The 21,984-nt window shown below is 46.9% G+C and overlaps 1 protein-coding gene across 1 annotated transcript in view; it reads left to right on the top strand.

Annotated features, from left to right (window-relative positions):
- The window catches only part of TECPR1 (tectonin beta-propeller repeat containing 1), a 53,173-nt gene that overhangs the window by 13,353 nt on the left and 17,836 nt on the right, over positions 1-21,984 (top strand). The window contains exons 3-11 of the mRNA XM_015413065.1: positions 2,141-2,286; positions 3,687-4,201; positions 5,685-5,830; positions 8,919-9,074; positions 13,024-13,173; positions 14,040-14,197; positions 14,980-15,107; positions 16,637-16,739; positions 21,931-21,982. Of these exons, the coding sequence (XP_015268551.1) occupies positions 2,141-2,286; positions 3,687-4,201; positions 5,685-5,830; positions 8,919-9,074; positions 13,024-13,173; positions 14,040-14,197; positions 14,980-15,107; positions 16,637-16,739; positions 21,931-21,982 (1,554 nt within the window). The remainder of the gene's footprint in view (positions 1-2,140; positions 2,287-3,686; positions 4,202-5,684; positions 5,831-8,918; positions 9,075-13,023; positions 13,174-14,039; positions 14,198-14,979; positions 15,108-16,636; positions 16,740-21,930; positions 21,983-21,984) is intronic.

Here is a 21,984-nt window from a genome sequence, read left to right as displayed (position 1 = left end):
GACCGATCTCGTCACATCTTGGAAGCTAAGTAGGGTGGCCCGGGTTAGTACTTGGATGGGAGACTGCCAAGGAAGTTTAGGGTGGCTACGCGGAGGCAGGCAATGGCAGACCTCCTCTGTTTGTCTCTTGCCTTGTTAACCCCCCCGGGGTCTCCATAAGTTGGCTGCGACTGGGTGACAACTTTCTATCATCAACAACATACCAAAAAGCTTGGGGTGATGAACATGATTCTCCCTTCTTCTGTTCTTGTGGTAGAAAAGAGCAAGAGTCCAGGAGCACCTTAAAGACTAAGAAAATTTGTGGTCAAGCACCAAGAAGACAGAGCATCACTTGCCCCAGAGCCCCTATCTATACCTTGTGGCTAATAGCCACTGATGGACCTCTGCTCACTTGCCCCAGCATCTACTTACTTGCTTACACACAATGAACATCCTTGTGTTGTGGTGGCAGCTGCCGCCAAAGCGATAGTGTTTTTTTTAAATCTGTGAGGTGCAGCCAATCAAATCTCCAACGACCAATCGGAGTGATCTGCCTATTACTTGTTGGTGATCTATTCCTTGTTGGTCAGTGATCTGCCTATTCTGGCTGCCTAGTAGAACTTGAGAGATATGTTGTTATGTTTGCTGCAAGGGTTCCAGTGGGGCCATAGAAAAATGCTGCTATCTTAAGAGTTTTATACTCACAAAGAGGATTCATTGTCCCTTATGTCTTGCATGTATATCACTGTCCTTGAAAAAGACTGTATTCGATACAGGTAAATTACTAGAGTCCCATGGGACTAGTGATTGTGAAACTGATGAGGTGCTGTATGAATGTTTGAACGTAGTGTAAACCTGCACTTTGATGTATCGTTTTGGTGAACCTCTATTTGGTAATACTTGACACCAGTATTTATATAATAGTGTAGACTTTTTTAAAAAATAAAAAGCACAGAATAGATCTACCTTAAGCATACTCTATTATACACAGTGTCATATATTTTTCCATATCTTCCTAACACTGTGATCCCTGAGGATGAGAGGATTATCCACATGATAATGCGTCTTCGTACAAAAAAAAAATTCCCTCCATGTCACAAACCAGCACGTCTGCAGAACTGACCCTGTAACCCTTGCAGTGGCTGGCTTTTATCCTTCGGAAGAGGAGAGTGTTCGGCCAACCTGTCTTATCTTTGCCTCACTTAGGTGTGGGGGATCAGCTGTGAGGACCGAGCAGTTTATTTCCGGCAAGGAGTCACTCCAAGCGAGCTGAGCGGGAAAGCCTGGAAGGCGATAGTTTGCGGCCGAGATACTGATCATTCTCAGAGCGGAAGCTCAACGAGTCTCCTCAGGTACCCATGAAATGCCGTCAAGCCAAGGGTTGCTGGGGGAAGCACATCAAGAAGGATCTGTGTCGCCCGATAATTCTTTAGCGGAAACATGACTGCAATTTTTGGGTGCAGTGGTCTAGAACTCCCCCTCCCCGCTAGATCATGAGCCCCTACAGTACTGCCATCTTTTTGGGGGGTTAGGTCTAGCATTCATGTGTTGGGTGCAAAGAGTCTGTGCTTTGTTTATTTGCATATTAATTCCAACGACTCTATCAACGCCTGCTATGTCTCACTCGCTTTTCCGGAATGTTCAGATCCACTGGAGCTTTCCCCTCCCAGCTTTTCTGTGGCTGTCCTTTTTCTGGTCGACAGCCGACCATTCCGCTTGTGTGACTTTTCTTCCACCCTCCCTCCAGTCATGCTGACCTTTCACTTCCCTCAGAGCAACTGTGCTGTTAGTCAGCTTTATCTTCTGCCGCCCACAGATTGGAATGTTTGTGAACATTCTGTGACTCAAAAAGTAAAAATAAACATACCCGAGGATAGCTCTCTCAATCATACCCTGTTAAGAAGGGCTTAGCGTACAGCACTTTTACTGAAGTTAAGCTGATGTAGATCTAGCCCGTGTCTGGATAGGAAGGCTTTCTGGGATGTAAGCCCCCTTGGATTCCGTTACAGAAGGAAGACAGACTATAAATATGAGATATAAAGAACGCTTCCCAGAATCATAATGGCCTTAGATTCACACACACACAAAACCCTTATTGGCATTGAAAGCACAAGGAAGAGGAGAGTGTTCGGCCAACCTGTCTTATCTTTGCCTCACTTAGGTGTGGGGGATCAGCTGTGAGGACCGAGCAGTTTATTTCCGGCAAGGAGTCACTCCAAGCGAGCTGAGCGGGAAAGCCTGGAAGGCGATAGTTTGCGGCCGAGATACTGATCATTCTCAGAGCGGAAGCTCAACGAGTCTCCTCAGGTACCCATGAAATGCCGTCAAGCCAAGGGTTGCTGGGGGAAGCACATCAAGAAGGATCTGTGTCGCCCGATAATTCTTTAGCGGAAACATGACTGCAATTTTTGGGTGCAGTGGTCTAGAACTCCCCCTCCCCGCTAGATCATGAGCCCCTACAGTACTGCCATCTTTTTTGGGGGGGGGTTAGGTCTAGCATTCATGTGTTGGGTGCAAAGAGTCTGTGCTTTGTTTATTTGCATATTAATTCCAACGACTCTATCAACGCCTGCTATGTCTCACTCGCTTTTCAGGAATGTTCAGATCCACTGGAGCTTTCCCCTCCCAGCCTTTCTGTGGCTGTCTTTTTTCTGGTCCGGCCGACCATTCCGCTTGTGTGACTTTTCTTCCACCCTCCCTCCAGCCATGCTGACCTTTCACTTCCCTCAGAGCAACTGTGCTGTTGTCAGCTTTATCTTCTGTCGCCCACAGATTGGAATGATTGTGAACATTCTGTGACTCAAAAAGTAAAAATAAACATACCCGAGGATAGCTCTCTCAATCATACCCTGTTAAAAAGGGCTTAGCGTACAGCACTTTTACTGAAGTTAAGCTGATGTAGATCTAGCCCGTGTCTGGATAGAAAGGCTTTCTGGGATGAAAGCCCCCTTGGATTCCGTCACAGAAGGAAGACAGACTATAAATACGAGATATAAAGAATGCTTCCCAGAATCATAATGGCCTTAGATTCACACACACAAAAAACCCTTATTGGCATTGAAAGCACAAGACATCATGGAAATATAGCAAAATATTAAGATGAGATGCATCCGTCACTCACACTTGGCTATTCAAGCCTCGTCTTCTGATTGCATAATATAACATTTTTGCCACAGCCTCCATTATTTCGCAATTAGAATTAAACAGAAGAAAGTGAACAATTGAGTCATCAGAATGCCAGCGCTTACCTTCTAGAAGTGGACTAATAAAACGAGATCGGATATCCCTATAGAGGGGGCAATGAAGTATGGTGTGTGTCGTGGATTCTGTATCTTTTAGAGAGCAAGGACAAAGTTTGTCTACATATGGTATCTGGCGGTAACTCCCTAAAAGCACCTCCAATGGCAGAACATTAAAGCGTGCAAGCAGGTAATCGTGTGGGGCTGTTAAACTTAACAGATATTTTGCAGTAGGGCCCGTGTCAAAAGTCCCCAGCCTATTTGGGGAGTATCTGCTGGCTGCGCATTCCCTAAATTCTTGCCTTTCGATGTCGAGAAATCTTTGTTTAAGAATAGCATAGGCTTGTTTATCTGAAAAGGGGGCTAAATAATCCGGGGATATTCCCATTGTAGAGAGTTTCTCCTCCACATATCTAAGGCCTTAGATTCAATATAAGGTTTTCCTTCTTTTCTTCCCCCTCCCCCAAGCGCTGGATGCTTTTTCACTGATAATATCAAGGAGCAAAGCGGGTCAGTCTTCCAGAGTGATGGAGATCTTCTGTCGGACACTGAGGGGCCCTTGGCCATCGCCGACACTTGCCTTCCTAGCAATACCGACGGTGGTGACGGAAACGATGACGCCGACCAGGCAGCGAGCTCCCAGGCAGACCCAATTGCGGATCCTGCCCCCGCCCCTCCTGAAGAAGCCGGCTCTGTTTCAGAACAAAAGCTCAGCGCTGACCCGGAAGAACCTTCCTCGGATCAGGAGTCCCGCCCAGCAGAACTCCAGTGGACAAACATTGACTTGAAGGAGGCTGGCAGGAGCCCAGCACTTTCTGCCAGCGCTTTGGCAGAGACGTCCAGCCTGTCCTCCTTGGGCACGTTGCCGCTCGGTGTGGAGGATCGTTATGGGGCCGACGAGCATCCGTTGTGGGGCTGGGTCTCCGGCGGAGGCTGCCTGGTGGAATTGCACACCTCACTGAAGTGGTTCACGATACAGTCAGGTATGTGGAGATGGCTTTTTGATTTTTATTCTAGTTTTTTTTTAATTCTGTTTGCTTGTAACATTTCTACCCTGCCCTTCCAAGTAGACCAGGGGTCCCCAACCTTTTTGAGCCTGTAGTCACCTTATGACATGGGGCAATGGGCGCAGCCACAAAGTGGCTACATTAGGAGGCTGAATCAACCATAAAATGGATGCTACGGGAGGCTGTCAACCACAAAATGGCTGCCATGAGAGACTGAGCCAATAGGGTTGCCAACCTCCAGATGATGACTGCTACAACTGATCTCCAGGTGACAGAGATCAGTTCACCTAGAGAAAATGGCCACTTTGGAAGTTGGACTCTATGTCATTATGCCCCAAAACCCACCCTCCTCAGGCTCCACCCCCCAAAACTCCAGGCATTTCCCAACCCGGAGCTGGCAACCCTAGGAATAAACCACAGAATGGCTGCCACAGGAGGCTGAGTCAGTCACAAAATGGCTGCCACAGGACTAAATCAACCACAAAATGGCTGTCGGAAGAGGCTGAGTCAGCCACAAAAAGGCTGCCACAGGAGGTGAAAAGAGGGAAAGTTTTTAAAAATTACCCTGGGAAAGAGGAGTGTGAGAGAGAGAATGTAACCAATACTGTTCTGACAGCTGCTGCCAAAGCAGCATTCTTTTAATCTCCACAGCCAATCAGAAGCCCTATTGGGTAGCAGCCTCACATGCCCCCCCCCCCACTTTCTGAAAGCACTTGGTGGGCAGCAGAAAACGTGTGGGCGGGCCCTATGATGCCCATGGGCACCGAGTTAGGGACCTCTGGTGTAGATGATACTGTAAGGGCCTGGTCCAGTATAAAATAGTTTTGTGGGTCCTGGGCTGTATACCGAGTCAGATCTTTGGTCCGTCTATCTAATATTGTCTCCTGGGACCAGCAGCAAGTCTGTTTTTTGCACAACAGTATGGTACAGTGGTCATAAAGCTGGACTGGACCGCGGGAGACCAGGATTCAAATTCCCGCACACTCCCGTGAACCTTAAATGGTGACCAGTGTTCCCTCTAAGCTGAGTTAGTGTGAGCCAGCTCACAGTTTTTTAGCCTCCGGCTCACAGATTTTTGTCTTAGCTCAGGAAGGATGGCTCCAGAGCAAACTAATTTATGCAGCAGCCAAATCGTTCACTCACAACTTGAATGCCAGTAGCTCACCAAGTAGAATTTTTGTTCACAAGATGCCACAGCTTAGAGGGAGCATTGATGGTGACCCTGGGCCGGTCATGCACTCTGTCCAACCTACTGCACAAAGTGGTTGTGAGGATAAAATGGCCAGGGAAGAGACCATGTACACTGTCCTGAGTTCCACAGACACACAGTGGGATTCCACTCAATAAATACAGCTTTTTGTCCCGAGCAATGGCTACTTGCATTTCCACCACTGCTCCGGGTAGTTCCGCCACATTACTTGAATTTCTGACCACACGCTCCTCCTTTTTGGCTCTCCAGGCTTATCCTCCTCAGGGCAGTCCCTCTGCCTGTCCATCACCCCAGCACAGACTGCGGCGTGGCGCAAGCAGATCTTCCAGCAGCTTGCGGAAAGAACCCGGCGGGAGTTGGAGAACTTCCGACACTATGAACAGGCTGTTGAGCAGGTGAGAAGTGCCCTTCCATTCCAGTTTCGAAAAAGATGTCTGTCTGTCTACATTATATTTATGTCTCTCCATTCCTCCAACATGGTCATGTAAGGTACATCCTTCAGAGGTAGGTAAGACTGTGTGTGGCTAACTCCCCAGTCACCCACAGAGCTGCATGGATTTGAACCCAGGACTCTGCAGTTTTATGACACTCTGTGGTCCCAGGTTGACTATTGAATTCAGAAGAGTCTTTGGGCAGCCTAAATATTCCCCTCTCCACACTCTTGCGCCTTTTTAATAGTACTGTTTGTATATTTACTTTTTAACTGTTGTATGGGTTTTGTGGTGTGATTTTTTAAATGTTATTTGTGCTTTAAATTTTGTTCTGTTGCCTTAAATTCCCCACCCACGAAAGGTGTCTGATAAAAGCAGTCATTTTGTGTTTGTATGTTCAGCTATTTATTTTGTTGACAGCTTTAGAAGCAATAATATCATGTGGTGTGATTTTTTAAATGTTATTTGTGCTTTAAATTTTGTTCTGTTGCCTTAAATTCCCCACCCATGAAAGGTGTCTGATAAAAGCAGCTATTTCCTTTGTTGACAGCTTTAAAAGCAATAATATCTCAGTGTATGAAAAAACGATATTTCAGCAGGGACCGTGTAACACTAGCAACAACAGGCAGTGTTCCAATGTTTAAAAAAGAGTTTTCCCCTGCCTCTTTGTCTGACAAAGGCGGCTTGTGGAAATTTAAAATGGAAGCTGCCTGACACAGAATCAGACCCTCAGTCCATCATGGTCAGTATTGTCTACTCAGACTGGCAGCTGCTCTCCAGGGTCTCAGGCAGAGGTCTTTCCCATCACCTCCTGCCTGGTCCTTTTTAACTGGAGATGCTGCCTGGAATTGAACCTGGGACCTTCTGCATGCCAAGCAGAGGCTCTTCCACTGAGCCACAGCCCCTCTTTACAGCTCTCTAGGGTGTCAGACTGAGGTCTTTCCCATCACCTCCTGCCTGGTCCTTTTTAACTGGAGATGCTGCCGGGGATTGAACCTGGGACCTTCTTCATATCAAGCAGAGGTTCTGCCACTGAGCCACAGCCCCTCTTCACAGCTCTCCAGGCGAAGGTCTTTCCCATCACCTCCTGCCTGGTCCTTTTCACTGGAGACGCTGGAAGTTGAACCCAAAGCCTTCTGCATGAACACATGAAGCTGCCTAATACTGAATCAGACCCTCGGTCCGTCATGGTCATTATTGCCCATTCAGACTGGCAGCAGCTCTCCAGGGTCTCAGGCAGAACACTTTCACATAATCTACTGCCTGGTTCTTAACTGGAGTTGCTGGGGGTTGAACCCCTGGGAACCTTCTACATGCCAAGCAGATGCTCTACCACTGAGACACTGTCCCTTCCTGTCGAGCCCAAAGGCTTTTAAAAAGTGGGATTTTAAGGAGCCAAGAGAAAAGTAGCACTAGTGCTGGAAATGTAAAGAGATGGATGGTACCATTTACCATATATGGTGATCCTGCAAGGTAAAGTGAAGGTTTCCCTTGCTTGAAAGCCAGTAGAGTCTGACTCTAGGGGGCGGTGCTCATCTCTGTTTACAAGCCGAAGAGCCAGCGCTCTGAGTTAGTGTGAGCTAGCTCACAGTTTTTTAGCCTCCGACTCACACTTTTTTGTCTTAGCTCAGGAAGGGATGGCTCCAGAGCAAGCTAATTTATGCAATAGCCAAATCGCTCACAACTTTAATGCCAGTAGCTCACAAAGTAGGATTTTTGCTCACAAGACTCCACAGCTTAGAGGGAGCCTTGGCGAAGAGCCTTTTGTAATTACTACCGACAAACTACATAGGTTAGATAAAGCTGTTAGAGGAGCTATGAAGAAATTTAAATTGATTAATGCTCAAATTGTATAATCATATTCTCGTAGTTATACTCGTTAATCTTTTATAGTTACATATTTACTAGTTATTATATGATAGTATAAACCTTGTATAAAGATAAGAAAAACGTGAAGGGGGGCTTTCTGCTCTTTTCTTTTTTATGTTTCTTGCTTATATGCTTTCCTGGAAATATACACGGAAATGTGTCATATTGAAGTATTGATTATCTTACTGTATTTGTTACAATACTTTTTAATGTTTTGTATTCTTGTATTATGCAATGTCCTTAAACTGTATTTAACAAATGATGTTTTCCGCTTCTCACTTTTCCCTTTGTAAAATAAAAAAATATATATATAAAGAAAAAGAGAAAAGTAGCACCATCTGGAAGGAAGAATTTTAGGCCAAGTAGGGAAAATCATCTTTCCTCCAAAACTGTCTTCTTCCCATCAAGTAATTTCAGCGCTTGGTCTTGTTCTGGTTTTCCTTTGACGTGTTTCAGAGGTAGGGCAGGTGAAAACCCAGGTCCTTTCAGAAATTAAATCAGCCACATTAAGCTGACCTCTGACGGAAACAGGAAGCAGTTGAGCTGTGAACAGATAGACGTTGAGCTCCCGCTTGATCCTGTGTGCGAGATTCTTCCCTGCTGATCCTTGGGCTTCGGACCCAAACGCAAGAGCTTGATTACTCCAGCAGGCATGCTTGCCTCCTTCCTCATCTGCCTGAGAAACCTTAGGGCAGGGGTCTCCAACGTTATGCCCATGGGCACCATGGCGCCCGACTATACCTCTTCTGACACCCAGCAAGAGTTTTTAAAAAATGGGTGGGGCCAGGCAGGGCAAGGCTTCTGATTTGCTGTGCACATTTCTAATAATGTTTTGGCAACAGCTGCCACCACAGCACAAGGATCTTCACTGTGTGACAGAAAGTAAGCTGCAGTAATCAAATCATGGCCGGCTCCGCCCCCAGGGGCATCCGTTTTGTGTCTCTGCCTCCAGTCCAGTGGCATCCATTCTGTGACAGAAGTCCAAAAGGGGTTGCAGGCTACAAAAAATTGTGGACCCCTGCTTTCAGGGTAAAACCTCAGGACCAGTTTCTCTTGTGTGGCGTGGGAAAGAGAGACGGCCTGGAACCCAGGATGGGGGGTTGTGTTGCTGTTTCCCGGCTTCTCCACCTAAAATGCTGCTTTGCTTTGTTTTGTGTGTGTTTTTTCTCCCCTACCTCTGTAGTCGGTGTGGGTCAAAACAGGCACCCTACAGTGGTGGAGAACCTGGAAGCCTTATAAGTGGATCGACGTCCGGGTGGCCCTCGAGCAGTTCACAGGAAATGACGGGATGCGAGACAGCATCCTCTTCATCTATTACGTGCAGATGGAGGAGAAGAAGGCACGTTCCGAGAATGGTGCCACCTCTAGAGACGTTTTGTTTGATTCTCTGCAAGGGAAATGTACTATATTTTCCAGACTCTGGGTGGTTAGCTTTTGTGTGGTAGCTGGTTCTCTTCTGTGCTTCAGTGGTTATTCCACCCCTCCACCCCCCAAGTTGGTTGATCTTCCCTAAGTTTTTAAACAGGAGGGTAGAGTTATGCTGATGTGATAGTCCTGCTGTACCCCACATTAGTCAGTCCGCAGCTGAAGTGCTGTGTGCAGTTCTGGAGGCCTCCCTTCCAAAAGGATGTGGACAGAGTTGAGCAGGTCCAGAGGAGAGCGACCAGGATGATCGGGGGCCTGGAGATCAAGAAGCCCCATGAGGAGAGGCTGAGGGACTTGGGAATGTTCAGTCTGGAGAAGAGGAGGTTGAGGGGGGACAGGATGGCTTTCTTGGTGTATTTGAAGGGCTGTCACTTAGAGGAGGGCAGGGAGCGGTTCCTGTGAGCAGCAGAGGAGAGGACTTCCGACAGTGGGTTTAAATTAAGGGTGGGAGTGTGTGTGAACAAGATCTTGGGATAAAGGTGGACCGAAAGTTAAATATGAGCAGCTAGCATTCCTGTTGGCAGCAGAGGAGAGGACTTCCGACAGTGGATTTAAATTAAGGGCGGGAGTGGCAGTGTGTGTGAACAAGATCTTGTGATACAGGTGGACCAAAAGTTAAATATGAGCAGCCAGCATGATGCAGCGACAAAAAAGGCTACTGCGATCTTGGAATGTATTAACAGAGGAATAACATCCAAATCGCAAAATGTCATAGTCCCACTGTACACTGCATTGGTCAGGCCACACCTGGAGTCTTGTGTGCAGTTCTGGAGGCCTCACTTCCAAAAGGATGTGGACAGAATGGAGCCAGTGCAGAGGACAGCAGCGAGGATGATCGGGGGCCTGGAGACCAAGCCCTACGAGGAAAGGCTGAGGGAGGACATGATTGCCCTCTTTAAGTATTTGAAGGGCTGTCACTTAGAGGAGGACAGAGGGTGGTTCCTGTTGGTAGCAGAGGAGAGGACTCACAAGAATGGGTTTAAATTAAGGGCAGGAAGGTACCGGCTGGATCTTAGGGAAAACTTTTTTGCAGTAAGAGTTGTGCAAGAGTGGAATCAGCTGCCTGGGGAGGTGGTGAGCTCCCCCTCCCTGGCCATCTTTAAGCAGCGGCTGGACAAACCCTTGTCAGGGATGCTCTAGGCTGATCCTGCATTGAGAAGGGGGTTGGACTAGGTGACCTCTACAGCCCCTTCCAATTCTGTGATACTGATTAAGCCCCTTCGAGTAAGGAGCACTCTGGACGGACAGAGGTTCACTGGGCCGTCCCATTTCGTCTCGCTCCTTGAATATTTATTTGTTCAATACCTTTATTAGTGGTCTTTCTCCCCTGTGGAAGTCAAGGTGGCTTATGATATAAATAGTGATCATTTAAAAAAAACAGCAACAATTTGAACAAAGTAACTGTTACAAAAACACATAAAAGGCCACGATTTAAGAACGCCAACCGAATCAGTCAAATGCAGTTTTAAACAGGGGTCATTTCCTGCGGGAGCGCACAGGAGCGGAGCTCCGGCAGTAAAGAGCCCAGGGGGCGGGCACATGCAACAAGCCCTGCCCCCTGCTCCCAGCAGCCTTCAGTCAGGCCACAAGGAGCAAAAAGCAGCCAGGTGAGCTGCATAGCCCCCCCTTCCCGCCTTCAGGTACAAGCTCTCCCTCCTCTGTGAGGAAAGATGTGCATGTTCCCCCCCCCAATAGCTAGCAATCCGAAACAGTCCAGTGGAGCCTGAGCGGTGGGTGTTGCCTTCTGACACACTTCCGGTGATGTCAGGGGGCGTGGCATATGCAAATAAGGTATGCTAATAAGTTATGCTAATGAGCGCCTGCACCTCTTTTTCTACGAAATGACCCCTGGTTTTAAATAAAACTTTTCTTCGACTGCCTCCTGAAGATCGGCCTTGTATGACTTAACATCAAGTAAGGCGCCAAATATTTCTCAAATATACAATAATATGAAATACAAGAAATACAAAAAAATACAATGGATAGGCTAGGGATTTAAAGCAATATCTACCATTTACTATTTAACACTCCCAAAAGAAAGACTTCACAAATGCCAATTTCAATGGACTGAAAACACATGAGCTTCAAATGTCCATAAAGCCAAGTACATCCACTTCTTAACAATGTAAAGGACGCTGCAATCAGCAAGTAGATCCAGTCCTTAGGACTTGAGACAAACACTAAGAAATAAGATGCAGTCAGCTCATCCTCCAGATTATTCAATGAGTTTTCGATCCCTTCGTCAGGACTGCACATCAACGGGAACTCCCAAAGAGGCACAGCAACAGGAACTTCTCTGCCAATAATGCCTCCAAACTGTCTTATTGTCCAACAGTATCTCCAAACTGCCTTATTTTTTTTTATTCATGATGGATACGTGTAGCCTAACACTGTAGGTGCTCTTCCATCTAAATTAGGGGTGTCAAACTCATTTGTTATGAGGGCCAGATCTGACATAAATGAGACCTCGTTGGGCTGGGCCACGTGTGTCATAAAATGTAATGCCAGGTAGTGGAGATATAAACTTTATAAAGGACACAAACGCAAAGGTGTTTTTTTTTACTTAAAATAGCAACGTGCTTAAAACATTAGCATTCTCTGCAATATTTTGTTCATTTAACAGTGTCTGATAGCTGACACCTCTTGCTCTGAATTATTGCAACAAAATGTCTGTGCTGTTGCAATCTTGAGTATGATGCAGCAGCAGCAGAACTGGAAGAAGAAGCAGAAGAAGAAGAAGAGATTGGATTCATACCCCGCCCTTCACTTGGAGTCTCAGAGCGGCTTACAAACTCCTTTCCTTTCCCCTCCCCACAACAGACACCCTGTGAGGTGGGTGGGGCTGAGAGAACTCTGACAGAAACTGCTCTTTTTCAAGGACAGCTGTGCCAGAGCTTGTGATTGACCCAAGGTCACATCAGCAGGTGCAAGTGGAGGAGTGGGGAATCAAACCCGTGTGTTTGACACCCCTGATCTAAATTAATGTAAAGACCACAAGGAGGCCAGACACTCCTCCCTGGGGAGGTCATTCCTTAATCATGGGGCTGCCACCGAGAAGGCCGTCTCTCGGGTAACCACCAAATGAGCCTCTTCGATTGGTGGGACATTCAGGAGGGCCTCTCTCTGCAGTCTTAATCCCTGGGCAGGAACATATGGGAGAAGACGGTCTCTCGGATACCCCAGTCCCAAGCCACGTCAGACTTTAAAGGACAAAAACAGCACCTGAATTGGGCTTGGGAGCAGATCGATAGCCAATGTAATTGCTGTTGAAACGGGGTCATATGCTCCCGGTAGCTGGCCCCCAATAGATACACCCAAGTTCCTTAAAGAAAAATTCAGTTTATTAGTTGCTGTAGATTTCCCGGGTTGTGTGGCTGTGGTCTTGGCATTGTAGAACCTGATGTTTCACCAGTAGCTGTGACTGGCTTCCTCAGAGGTATAACACAGAAAGATGGAGTACTCTCTGTGTCAATTGCAAATCCAATTGCATAGCTACAATCTCAGAAGAACTATGGAAGCGAATATGGTCCATATAACTCAACTTACCTTGAATTAATATACACATAAACAATGTACATGTACTATGTAGCACCACAGACTAATTAGGAAAGTAAGACAATACACACGAATATTCGAGTACTTGGCTATTTAACTTAGAATTTCACAAGATGGTAAGAAATACTACATCACTGCTATTGCTGTTATTGCTGTCATGCCAATACTATCTTCGCAATAAGTTGATATCTGATCTACTTGTAATTTACAATGATTTCACTTTGTTTCTGTATATTCTTGAAGTATCAATAAAATATATTTTTAAAAAAGTTACCTACTCAGAGAGCTGGTGCCCTGTCTTTCTGCAGTATCTCCACGTGTTCCTCAATGAAGTCACCATCTTGGTCGAGATCTTGAATGAGGCCAAGCACTCCTTCGCGCTCTACACCCCGGAAAGGACTAAGCAGCGTTGGCCGATCCGACTGGCGGCCACCACTGAACAGGAAATGCATGACTGGGTGAGTCCGCCGTGCCGCTGCTTCTGAAAACCACCCACTTGTCTTTAAAATTCATCTTTTGGGGCAGAGGGATTAATTGCACCAACCGTCCTGTGGGAAGAAGATTTTTGTTTTCCACCACTTCTTTGTTTCGTGGAAGCTTTTTCTTTTCTTTGCGAGAGAAATTTCTCTTGAAAGAGAAATGGAAGAGAAATCCTTCTTTTGGATGAGAAAAAAAAAAGAAAACAAGAGGAATAAGTGGCTGTATCTAAAGAGAGAGATTCATGCGGGTAGCTGTGTTGGTCTGAAGCAGTAGAACATTCGAGTTCAGTAGTGGGCACACGGAAGCTTGTACCCAGAATTAAACTACATTAGTCTTAAAGGTGCCACTGGACTCAAACTTTGTTCTGTATCTCAGAAGTTGCATTTCGGAAAAAAGAAATCCCCCTCCCCAAAACAACACTAAGGAGAAGGCATCTCAAATGGTGACTTCCTTCTAAAAACAATAGTAGAAAAATCTCCTTCAGGCAAATATTGTATAAATGAAACCATTTTGGATGTGATGTGGGAAGGGCTCTTTGTGTAGCAGGAACTCCTTTGCATATTAGGCGACACACCCCTAATGTAGCCCCTGTAAGAAGAGCTCTGTAAGCTCTTGGAGGATTGGCTACATTAGGGGTGTGTCGCCTAATATGCAAAGGAGTTCCTGCTACAAAAAGAGCCCTGTTTATGCTGCCAAACAGTTGGCAGTAAGGTCGGGGAACGTCTGGAAAAGAGTTCAGAAGAGACCGATTCGGGAGCTGTGATTCCGGCGGATCTTTGAAGATCAGAAAACGGGGGGCCCCCCATTTCTAAACTTCTTCTCTTTTTGTGTGTATCCCCCACAGCTGGCTCTGCTAAGCATGTCCTGTTGTGAAAGCCGGCGGATCCAGGGACCCCCGTCTCCTCAGGCCATTTGGTCTGTGACCTGCAAGGGAGACATCTTTGTCAGCGAGCCGACACCGGACCTGGAGGCTGTGACCCGCCCCATGCCCTGCGACCAGATGTACGAAGCCTGCAATGTTCTCCCTTCATTCTGTGGCTCTCCGTGCAGCCAGAAGTGCTTCTCTTGGGGGAGGAGAGGGAGAATATCACGCGTTATATATTTTTAAAAATCACCTCGTTGTTTTTTTTTTAAGTTGCCTAATTTATTAATTACCATAGGGCATTGTGTGTAGAATAGCCAGGAGATCCTAAGATTGTCTGGCAGCCAGAAGCTCTACAAAAACAACAATACAGTCCACAGTAAACAATGACCGAGAAAAACCAATAAATAACAACTGTGCACTGACCAACCCACCCAAGAGCAATAGAAAAGAGACTTCAATACAATAAGTAATGCATGTAATCCATCATAGAATAATACACAAATACATAATATCCCAAAGGGAAAGAACAAAGTCCAGAGTAACAATCTCTCAAAACAATCAAGTTTGGAATAGATGTCCACAATGAAGTCAGATGTCCACCACTTTTCAACACTTTTCCTAGGTATAAATTAGTGTTTCGGACCAGGTCCTTCCTCAGGAGCTATAAGCCAATACTGTAAGTCTCTTAGCAGATTCTTAACAGGTACAAAATCATTCAGGTTTTATATGGGCCAGGTCTCCTAAATTCTAGAAAGCACCTACAAGGGTTGCTACTATGTAAGTTGGACCAAAATGCCTCAGAGTACATTTTGGTCCAACTTACATAGTATTCCAGACTTGATTGTTATGAGAGATTGTTATTCTGGACTTTGTTCTTTCCTGGGGAGGGGGCATTTAGTGGATTCTCTTCTTCTCGTAGGTTCTGGCGACAAATTGGAGGACATCTCCGAGTGATCGAGTCCAACAGCCGTGGAATAGTGTGGGGCGTGGGGTATGACCACACCGCCTGGGTTTATACTGGAGGCTACGGAGGTGGTTTCTTTTCAGGTAACTGATTTTATTTCCCACCCACCTGCCCCCTTGACACTGTCTGGCATCTGGGCTCCTTTGCTGTGACAAAATTCAGTGTCTCTCAAATATTTTTAAAGTGGGACTTCCTGCTAAATTTAACGTACCTTCCAGGACCAAATAGCCCAGCTTAGCTCGAAGTCATGAGAGACTGGGAGCTCAGCGGGTGAGCCTCACTTAGGACTCGGGTGGGAGACCACCAAGGCAGACTGGGGTGGCTATGCAGAGGGAGGCAATAGCAAACCACCTCTGCTCATCTTTTGCTTGGCACTCCCTGTGGATGGGGTCACCATGAGCCTTCCTTCCTCCCTTCCTCCCTCTATTCCTCCCTCCCTCCCTTCCTTCCTTCCTCCCTTCCGCCCTCCCTCCCTCCCTGTGGATGGAGTCACCATGAGCCTTCCTTCCTTCCTTCCTTCCTTCCTTCCTTCCTTCCTGCCTGCCTGCCTGCCTGCCTGCCTGCCTCCCTTCCTTCCTTCCTCCCTCTCTTCCTTCTTCCATTCCTTCCTTCCTCCCTCTCTTCCTCTCTTCCTCCCTCCCTTTCTCCCTCCCTTCCTTCTTTCTCTTTATCCTCTTCCTCTCTCTTTCCCCTTTCTTTCTTTCTTTCTTTCTTTCTTTCTTTCTTTCTTTCTTTCTTTCTTTCTTTCTTTCTTTCTTTCTTTCTTTCTTTCTTTCTTTCTTTCTTATCCTCTCCCTCCCTCCTTCTCCTTCTCCCTCTCCCTCCTGGCCCCAGTGACCCCCCAGATCAAAACCCACTTTTGAGTCCTGTCCTCAGTTTGTGAATTGGTTGCACAATTCTTTCTCCGTGCTCCTCCCTCCCTCAAGTTAAGCGAAGGAGTCTGATGCTCCAGTTATTAATCTAGAACAGGGTTCCCCAACCGGGTGTCTGCAGGCACCATGGAGCAAACCTGGTACCCTTTCCTGGTACCCACAAAGTGTTTCTAGAAAGTGGGTGTAGGGCAGGTCGCCTTTTGCTCAGCAACGCTTCTTATTGGCCACTGGAGATTTGATTGGCAGTGTACATTCCTTTTGAGTTGCTTCGGTTTGTTCACTCCTTATGTCTTGCCCTGTTTCAGTTGTATCGTTTCCTAACTTTCGGTTTTTTCCACATTGTCATTTTCATCCTTTGTAGTTTCCTCTGTCTTCTCGTGGCTGATTTGATATTACGATATTACGCCAGTTTATGTCTTAGCATAAAAACTTGATCTGCTGGACAGAAACCGGTGTATTGACCACTAGAGGGAATAGAACATAAGCAGAACAGATACACAAACACCCCCAAATGAAACCAGAACTTACAAGCGAGGAAAAGGAGAATGTGGAATGTTTATGATATGCCTTATCCTGTTCCTAATGCCTTGCTAAATTGAGTGATCTGCCTTGAGTCTCGGCAAGAAAGTCAGGCTATAAATAAAACTCTTTGCAGTGTGCAAGCGAACAAATTAAAAACATACCATGAAGTTGGAAATGGTGTAGGAAAGAGGGGCTAATGAACAGTTTGGGTCTTGCAGGCTTGGCGGACGGTGCCGATCACATCCATGCCCAGTCGGACGTGAAGAGTGTCTACATCTACGAGAATCAGCGATGGAATCCAGTCACTGGCTACAGCAGCAGGTGAGGGACCCTGGGAACGCGAAACGCTGAACATTCGTCCTGTGTGAAATCCATTGCAATGGACAAGATTTTTCTAGCGTTGTTTGGCAGCACTGTTGAATGTCTAAAACAACCAGATGGGGGGTCATCTCCATTTTGGGTGTCCCCCAATCCCAGATTCCCGGGATCATAGAATCACAGAGGCGGGAGGGGCCATAGAGGCCATCTAGTCCAACGCAGGATCGGCCCGTGTTCGTCATGTGGTAGATGTGCTCTGTACACTTTCATTGAGCGCTTGGCAGCTCGGTGCTAAGCAGAGTTGGACCCTCCCAAAGTCAGTGGTTTTAGAAAAGGCTTTACTCTGTTTAGGATTGCACTGGGTTAAAAAAACCCGCTTGGTCATGAAGCTCGCTGGAAGACCGTGGACCTGTCCCTTGTTCCCATGATCATGGTTGGAAGAGGGAGGGGTCGTATATGTTACCCTAAGCTCGTTTGAGTAAGAGGGAGGAGCTGTGACTCCGTGGTAGAGCATCTGCCTGACATGCAGAAGGTCCCATTTTCAATCCCCAGCAACAGTCATCTCAGCCGGAGACCAGTGTTCCCACTAAGATGAGTTAGTGTGAGCTAGCTCACAGTTTTTTTAGCTTCCGGCTCACACATTTTTGTCTTCGCTCAGGAAGGACAGCTCCAGAGCAAACTAATTTCTGCAGGAGCCAAATCGCTCGCTCACAACTTTAATGGCAGGGGCTCACAAAGTTGAATTTTTGCTCACAAGACTCCACAGCTTAGAGAGAGCATTGCCGGAGACCCTGGGAGGTTCAGTCACCTCAGCCGGAGACCCTGGAGAGCTGCAAAGAAGGGCTGTGGCTCAGTGGTAGAGCATCTGCTTGGCATGCAGAAGGCCCCAGGTTCAGTCCCCAGCATCTCCAGTTATAATCTTCGGCTTTGAAACGGAGATGAGCACCGCAACCCTAGAGTCGGATTCGAGTGGCTTTCAAGCAAGGGAACCTTTACCTTTACTAGCAGGTGATATGAAATGCCTCTGCCTGAGATCCTGGTGGATATGACAATGGGCCATGGCTCAGTGTTAGTGAGATCTTAATTGTAAAAGGCGAGACAATAATGCCTCGTCTGTATTATATCTAGTTTGTCTCATGGTATGGACTAGCACCTTCTTGAGCTCTTTACACTCGTGGTCATACCATCCACTCTTTACAGTTGAAGAGGGTTTTATAGGCCTATTGTTTATAAAGTGTGGCTTAAGTTGTGCATTGATTTCAGCAAAAATCTTTATGGCATCAGTACCATGATGTAATAGAGTAGATCTCGATGCAGTCAGTTCTGGGCTTTTGAGGACTTGGTCTAATACATTATATAAATGTTCAGACCATCTAAGCCTCCTAAGGCTAGATGTAATGCCTTCAGCAAAGCCCTGGTCTGGAATTAGTAAACTCTTGGGATTGATGTTAAGTGTCAGCTGTTGTGGGCAGTGATCACACAAGGAAGAGTCCACTACCTCAGATCCAGCCACCAAATTCATTAGGGAAGCAGAGATGGCTATATGATCCTACAAGTGGAAAAGAAGGCGAAGGACCCTCTAGATCCATCCAAAAAAGGTACCATGAAGTACATGTAAATTAAATGCTGAGAGAAGTTCCAAGAATTTTAAGCCAAACTTATTTACAGTTGTATCTTTCGCTGAGCGGTTGAGAAAGTGGGCATGTGTTGCGATCTGTGCATTCAAACCTGCTTTAACTTCAGTATCCCCCGAATCTATTCTTGCATTAAAATCGCCGCATAAAATAATATTTTCAGTAGAGTATCGGAAGATCTGCTCTTCCAATATGGAAGATAAAGAATCCCATAGACAGCTTCCTAGCTGGGAACCAGGACCCCTTGGATCTGCTTTGGGTGCAGAAGATCCCAGGTTCAGTCCCCGGCATCTCCAGTTAAAAGGACCAGGCAGGAGGGGATGTGAAAGACCTCAGCCTGAGGCCCTGGAGAGCTGTGAAGAGGGGCTGTGGCTCAGTGGTAGAGCCTCTGCTTGGCATGCAGGAGGTCCCAGGTTCAATCTCCGGCATCTCCAGTTAAAAGGACCAGGCAGGAGGGGATGTGAAAGACCTCAGCCTGAGGCCCTGGAGAGCTGTGAAGAGGGGCTGTGGCTCAGTGGTAGAGCCTCTGCTTGGCATGCAGGAGGTCCCAGGTTCAATCTCCGGCATCTCCAGTTAAAAGGACCAGGCAGGAGGGGATGTGAAAGACCTCAGCCTGAGGCCCTGGAGAGCTGTGAAGAGGGGCTGTGGCTCAGTGGTAGAGCCTCTGCTTGGCATGCAGGAGGTCCCAGGTTCAATCTCCGGCATCTCCAGTTAAAAGGACCAGGCAGGAGGGGATGTGAAAGACCTCAGCCTGAGGCCCTGGAGAGCTGTGAAGAGGGGCTGTGGCTCAGTGGTAGAGCCTCTGCTTGGCATGCAGGAGGTCCCAGGTTCAATCTCCGGCATCTCCAGTTAAAAGGACCAGGCAGGAGGTGATGGGAAAGACCTCCGCCTGAGACCCTGGAGAGCCACTGCCAGTCTGAGTAAACAAGACTAACCTTGATGGACCGTGGGTCTGATTCAGTATAAGGCAGCTTCATGTGCGTTCAATGGGCAAAGGTCCTGGTAAGAGCCCATATTGTTGGGACTTGGCAAAGTGGCTGAGTTTCGTGGCTTCGCCTTGTGAAAATGACTGGTTATCTATCATAACTGCCTTAGATTTTCATCCCATTTTTTCTCAAAGGAGCTGGGGAAGGCATATGTGGGTTCCCCACTTTGTACTTCAGTTCAGTAAATCAAATTTGGAGAGATTTCTCTGATCCTCACACTTCAAGTGCCTGGCTTCTATGCTCTCTTCCTTACACCTTTCTTAGCCTCTTGTGCTTTTGCCAGTGGCACCTCCCCCTTTAAGTTACACTTCTGATGTGACGTGTGAGGTGGAGGATTCGCCACTACTACTCCCCACCCCCCACCCCCGGTCCTGTAGCAATATTTCCACTTCTTTTTGAAAGCGCATTTTTATAAAAATGTATTGCTAACCTAACATGCAGCTGAAATCCAAGCCAGGTTGAGCAGTTTCAGAGTTGTAGTTAACTTTTTTCCGGCGGCTAATCCTGATCTGGGTAGCCCAGGCTAGCCCGAGCTCATCAGATTTCGGAAGCTAAGCAGGGTCAGCCCTGGTTAGTACTTGGATGGGAGACCACCAGGGAAGTCCAGGGTTGCTGCGCAGAGGCAGGCAGTGGCAAAACCACCCCCGTTCAACTCTTGACCTGACCTGGATGGACCAGGCTAGACCAATCTTGTCAGGTCTCAGAAGCTAAGCAGGGTCAAGCCCTGGTTAGTACTTGGATGGAGCCTACCAAGGAAGCCCAGGGTTGCTGTGCAGAGGCAGAGAATGGCAAAACCACCTCTGTTCCTCTCTTGCCCTGACCTGGATGGCCCAGGCTAGCCCAGTCTCATCAGATCTCTGAAGCCAAGCAGTCCTGGCTAGTATTTGGATGGGAGACCACCAACGAATACCAGGGTTGTGATGCAGAGGAAGGCATTGGGCAAACCACCTCTGGATGCCTCTTGCCTTGAAAACCCTACAGGGTCACCAGACGTTAGCTGTGATTTCATGGCATCAAGGACGTAGCAAAATCTTAGAATATTCTTCATGGATTTGGATGGGGCCGCCACGTTGGTCTGAAGCAGCAGAACTGAGTTAAGACCAACAAAGTTTTATTCATGGTTTAAACTTTCCTGCACACACACACTTCTTCAGATACTTCTTCGTGGGGATTAGTAAATAACCTTATATCCCCACAAGAGGGCCACATTGACACAAAACTTTCAACATAGGGGAGAACTTTGCTTATCAGAGTTATTAGAGAACAAAGCTTGACTTGAAACATGACATCCTGCTTTCTGTGGGTGTCATCCTACTTTGGGGGGCCCCAAACATTTGAACCTGTGGTCATTTTTGGAATTCTGAAAACAGTGTGGTGGGCGCATCCCCAAAATGGCTGCTGCAGAAGGCGGAGCCAGTCCCAAAATGGCCGCTGCCGCTTACCCTCCGTCACACCCTGAAAACCCTTGTGCTGTGGCCAAAGCAGCGTTTTTACAAATCTGTACAGCCAATCAAATCTTCAGTGGCCGATAGCCCCACCTGGCCCTGCCCACTTTTGAGAAACACTTGAGAAAACGAAAAGAGAAGAAGAGATTGGATTTATACCCCGCCCTTCACTCGGAGTCTCATAGTGGCTTACAATCTCCTTTCCCTTCCCTTCCCCACAACAGACACCCTGTGAGGTAGGCGGGGCTGAGAGAGCTCTGACAGAAACTGCTCCTGAGAGAACAGCTCTGAGAGAACTTGTGACTGACCCAAGGTCACTCCAACAGCTGCATGTGGAGGAGTGGGGAATCAAACCCTTAACCACTACACCAGACTGGCTCTCTCTATATATAAAGAAAGCTATACCGTGTACAGAACTATATTATAATGAATTAACTCATATATGAAAAATTTAAGTACATTTTATGGTGTTGAATTTAAATATAAATATCATAAAGAAAGACCTAAGGTTCTAGTACAAATACCGACAAATTAAAAATCAAAAGGGTCCATTCCAACACAGAAAATACGAAGAGATCCTATAGTAGAAAAAAACCTTCCCATAAGGTATGGAATACTCTCCAAGACTGTATCCTTCTGTAGTAAGAAAGTTCACTCCATCCCATCTCTATTTGGGTGATGAAGCATATGATGAATAAAGATCCAAACCCAACGGGGTTATTGATAAAGGGCTGTTTTATACTACCCAAAGGAGTCTCAGAGCGGTTTACAATCTCCTTTCCCTTCCCCTCCCCACAACAGACACCCTGTGAGCAATGCTCCCTCTAAGGTGTGGAGTCTTGTGAGCAAAAATCCTACTTTGTGAGCTACTGGCAGTAAAGTTGTGAGCGAGCCATTTGGCTACTGCATAAATTAGTTTGCTCTGGGGAACCCGGAGTGGGGAACCCGGCACATTGGGGAACCCGGCCCCGTTTAAATCGAGACAACCAGTGGGTGCAAGGTCTCGTGGGGAAATATTCTTTGCCTTGCAGGAGTCTAGTTTTAAGCTTGAGGGAACGGCGCTTGCGTCTCAAGTCAGTGCCCGTAGGACTGAGTTGTTCTGAGGCTCTTGCGATCTTCCGGTTCTCAGGGGGTTGCCAACCGATCGGTACATGTGGAGCGACGTGTCTGGACTGCAGGAATG

Source organism: Gekko japonicus, unplaced genomic scaffold (genome assembly GCF_001447785.1).
Source record: "Gekko japonicus isolate JY-2015 unplaced genomic scaffold, Gekko_japonicus_V1.1 scaffold2745, whole genome shotgun sequence".
Lineage (NCBI taxonomy): Eukaryota > Metazoa > Chordata > Lepidosauria > Squamata > Gekkonidae > Gekko > Gekko japonicus.
The sequence above is the reverse complement of the archived record's forward strand: the minus strand, read 5'-3'. Positions and strand labels throughout refer to the sequence as shown.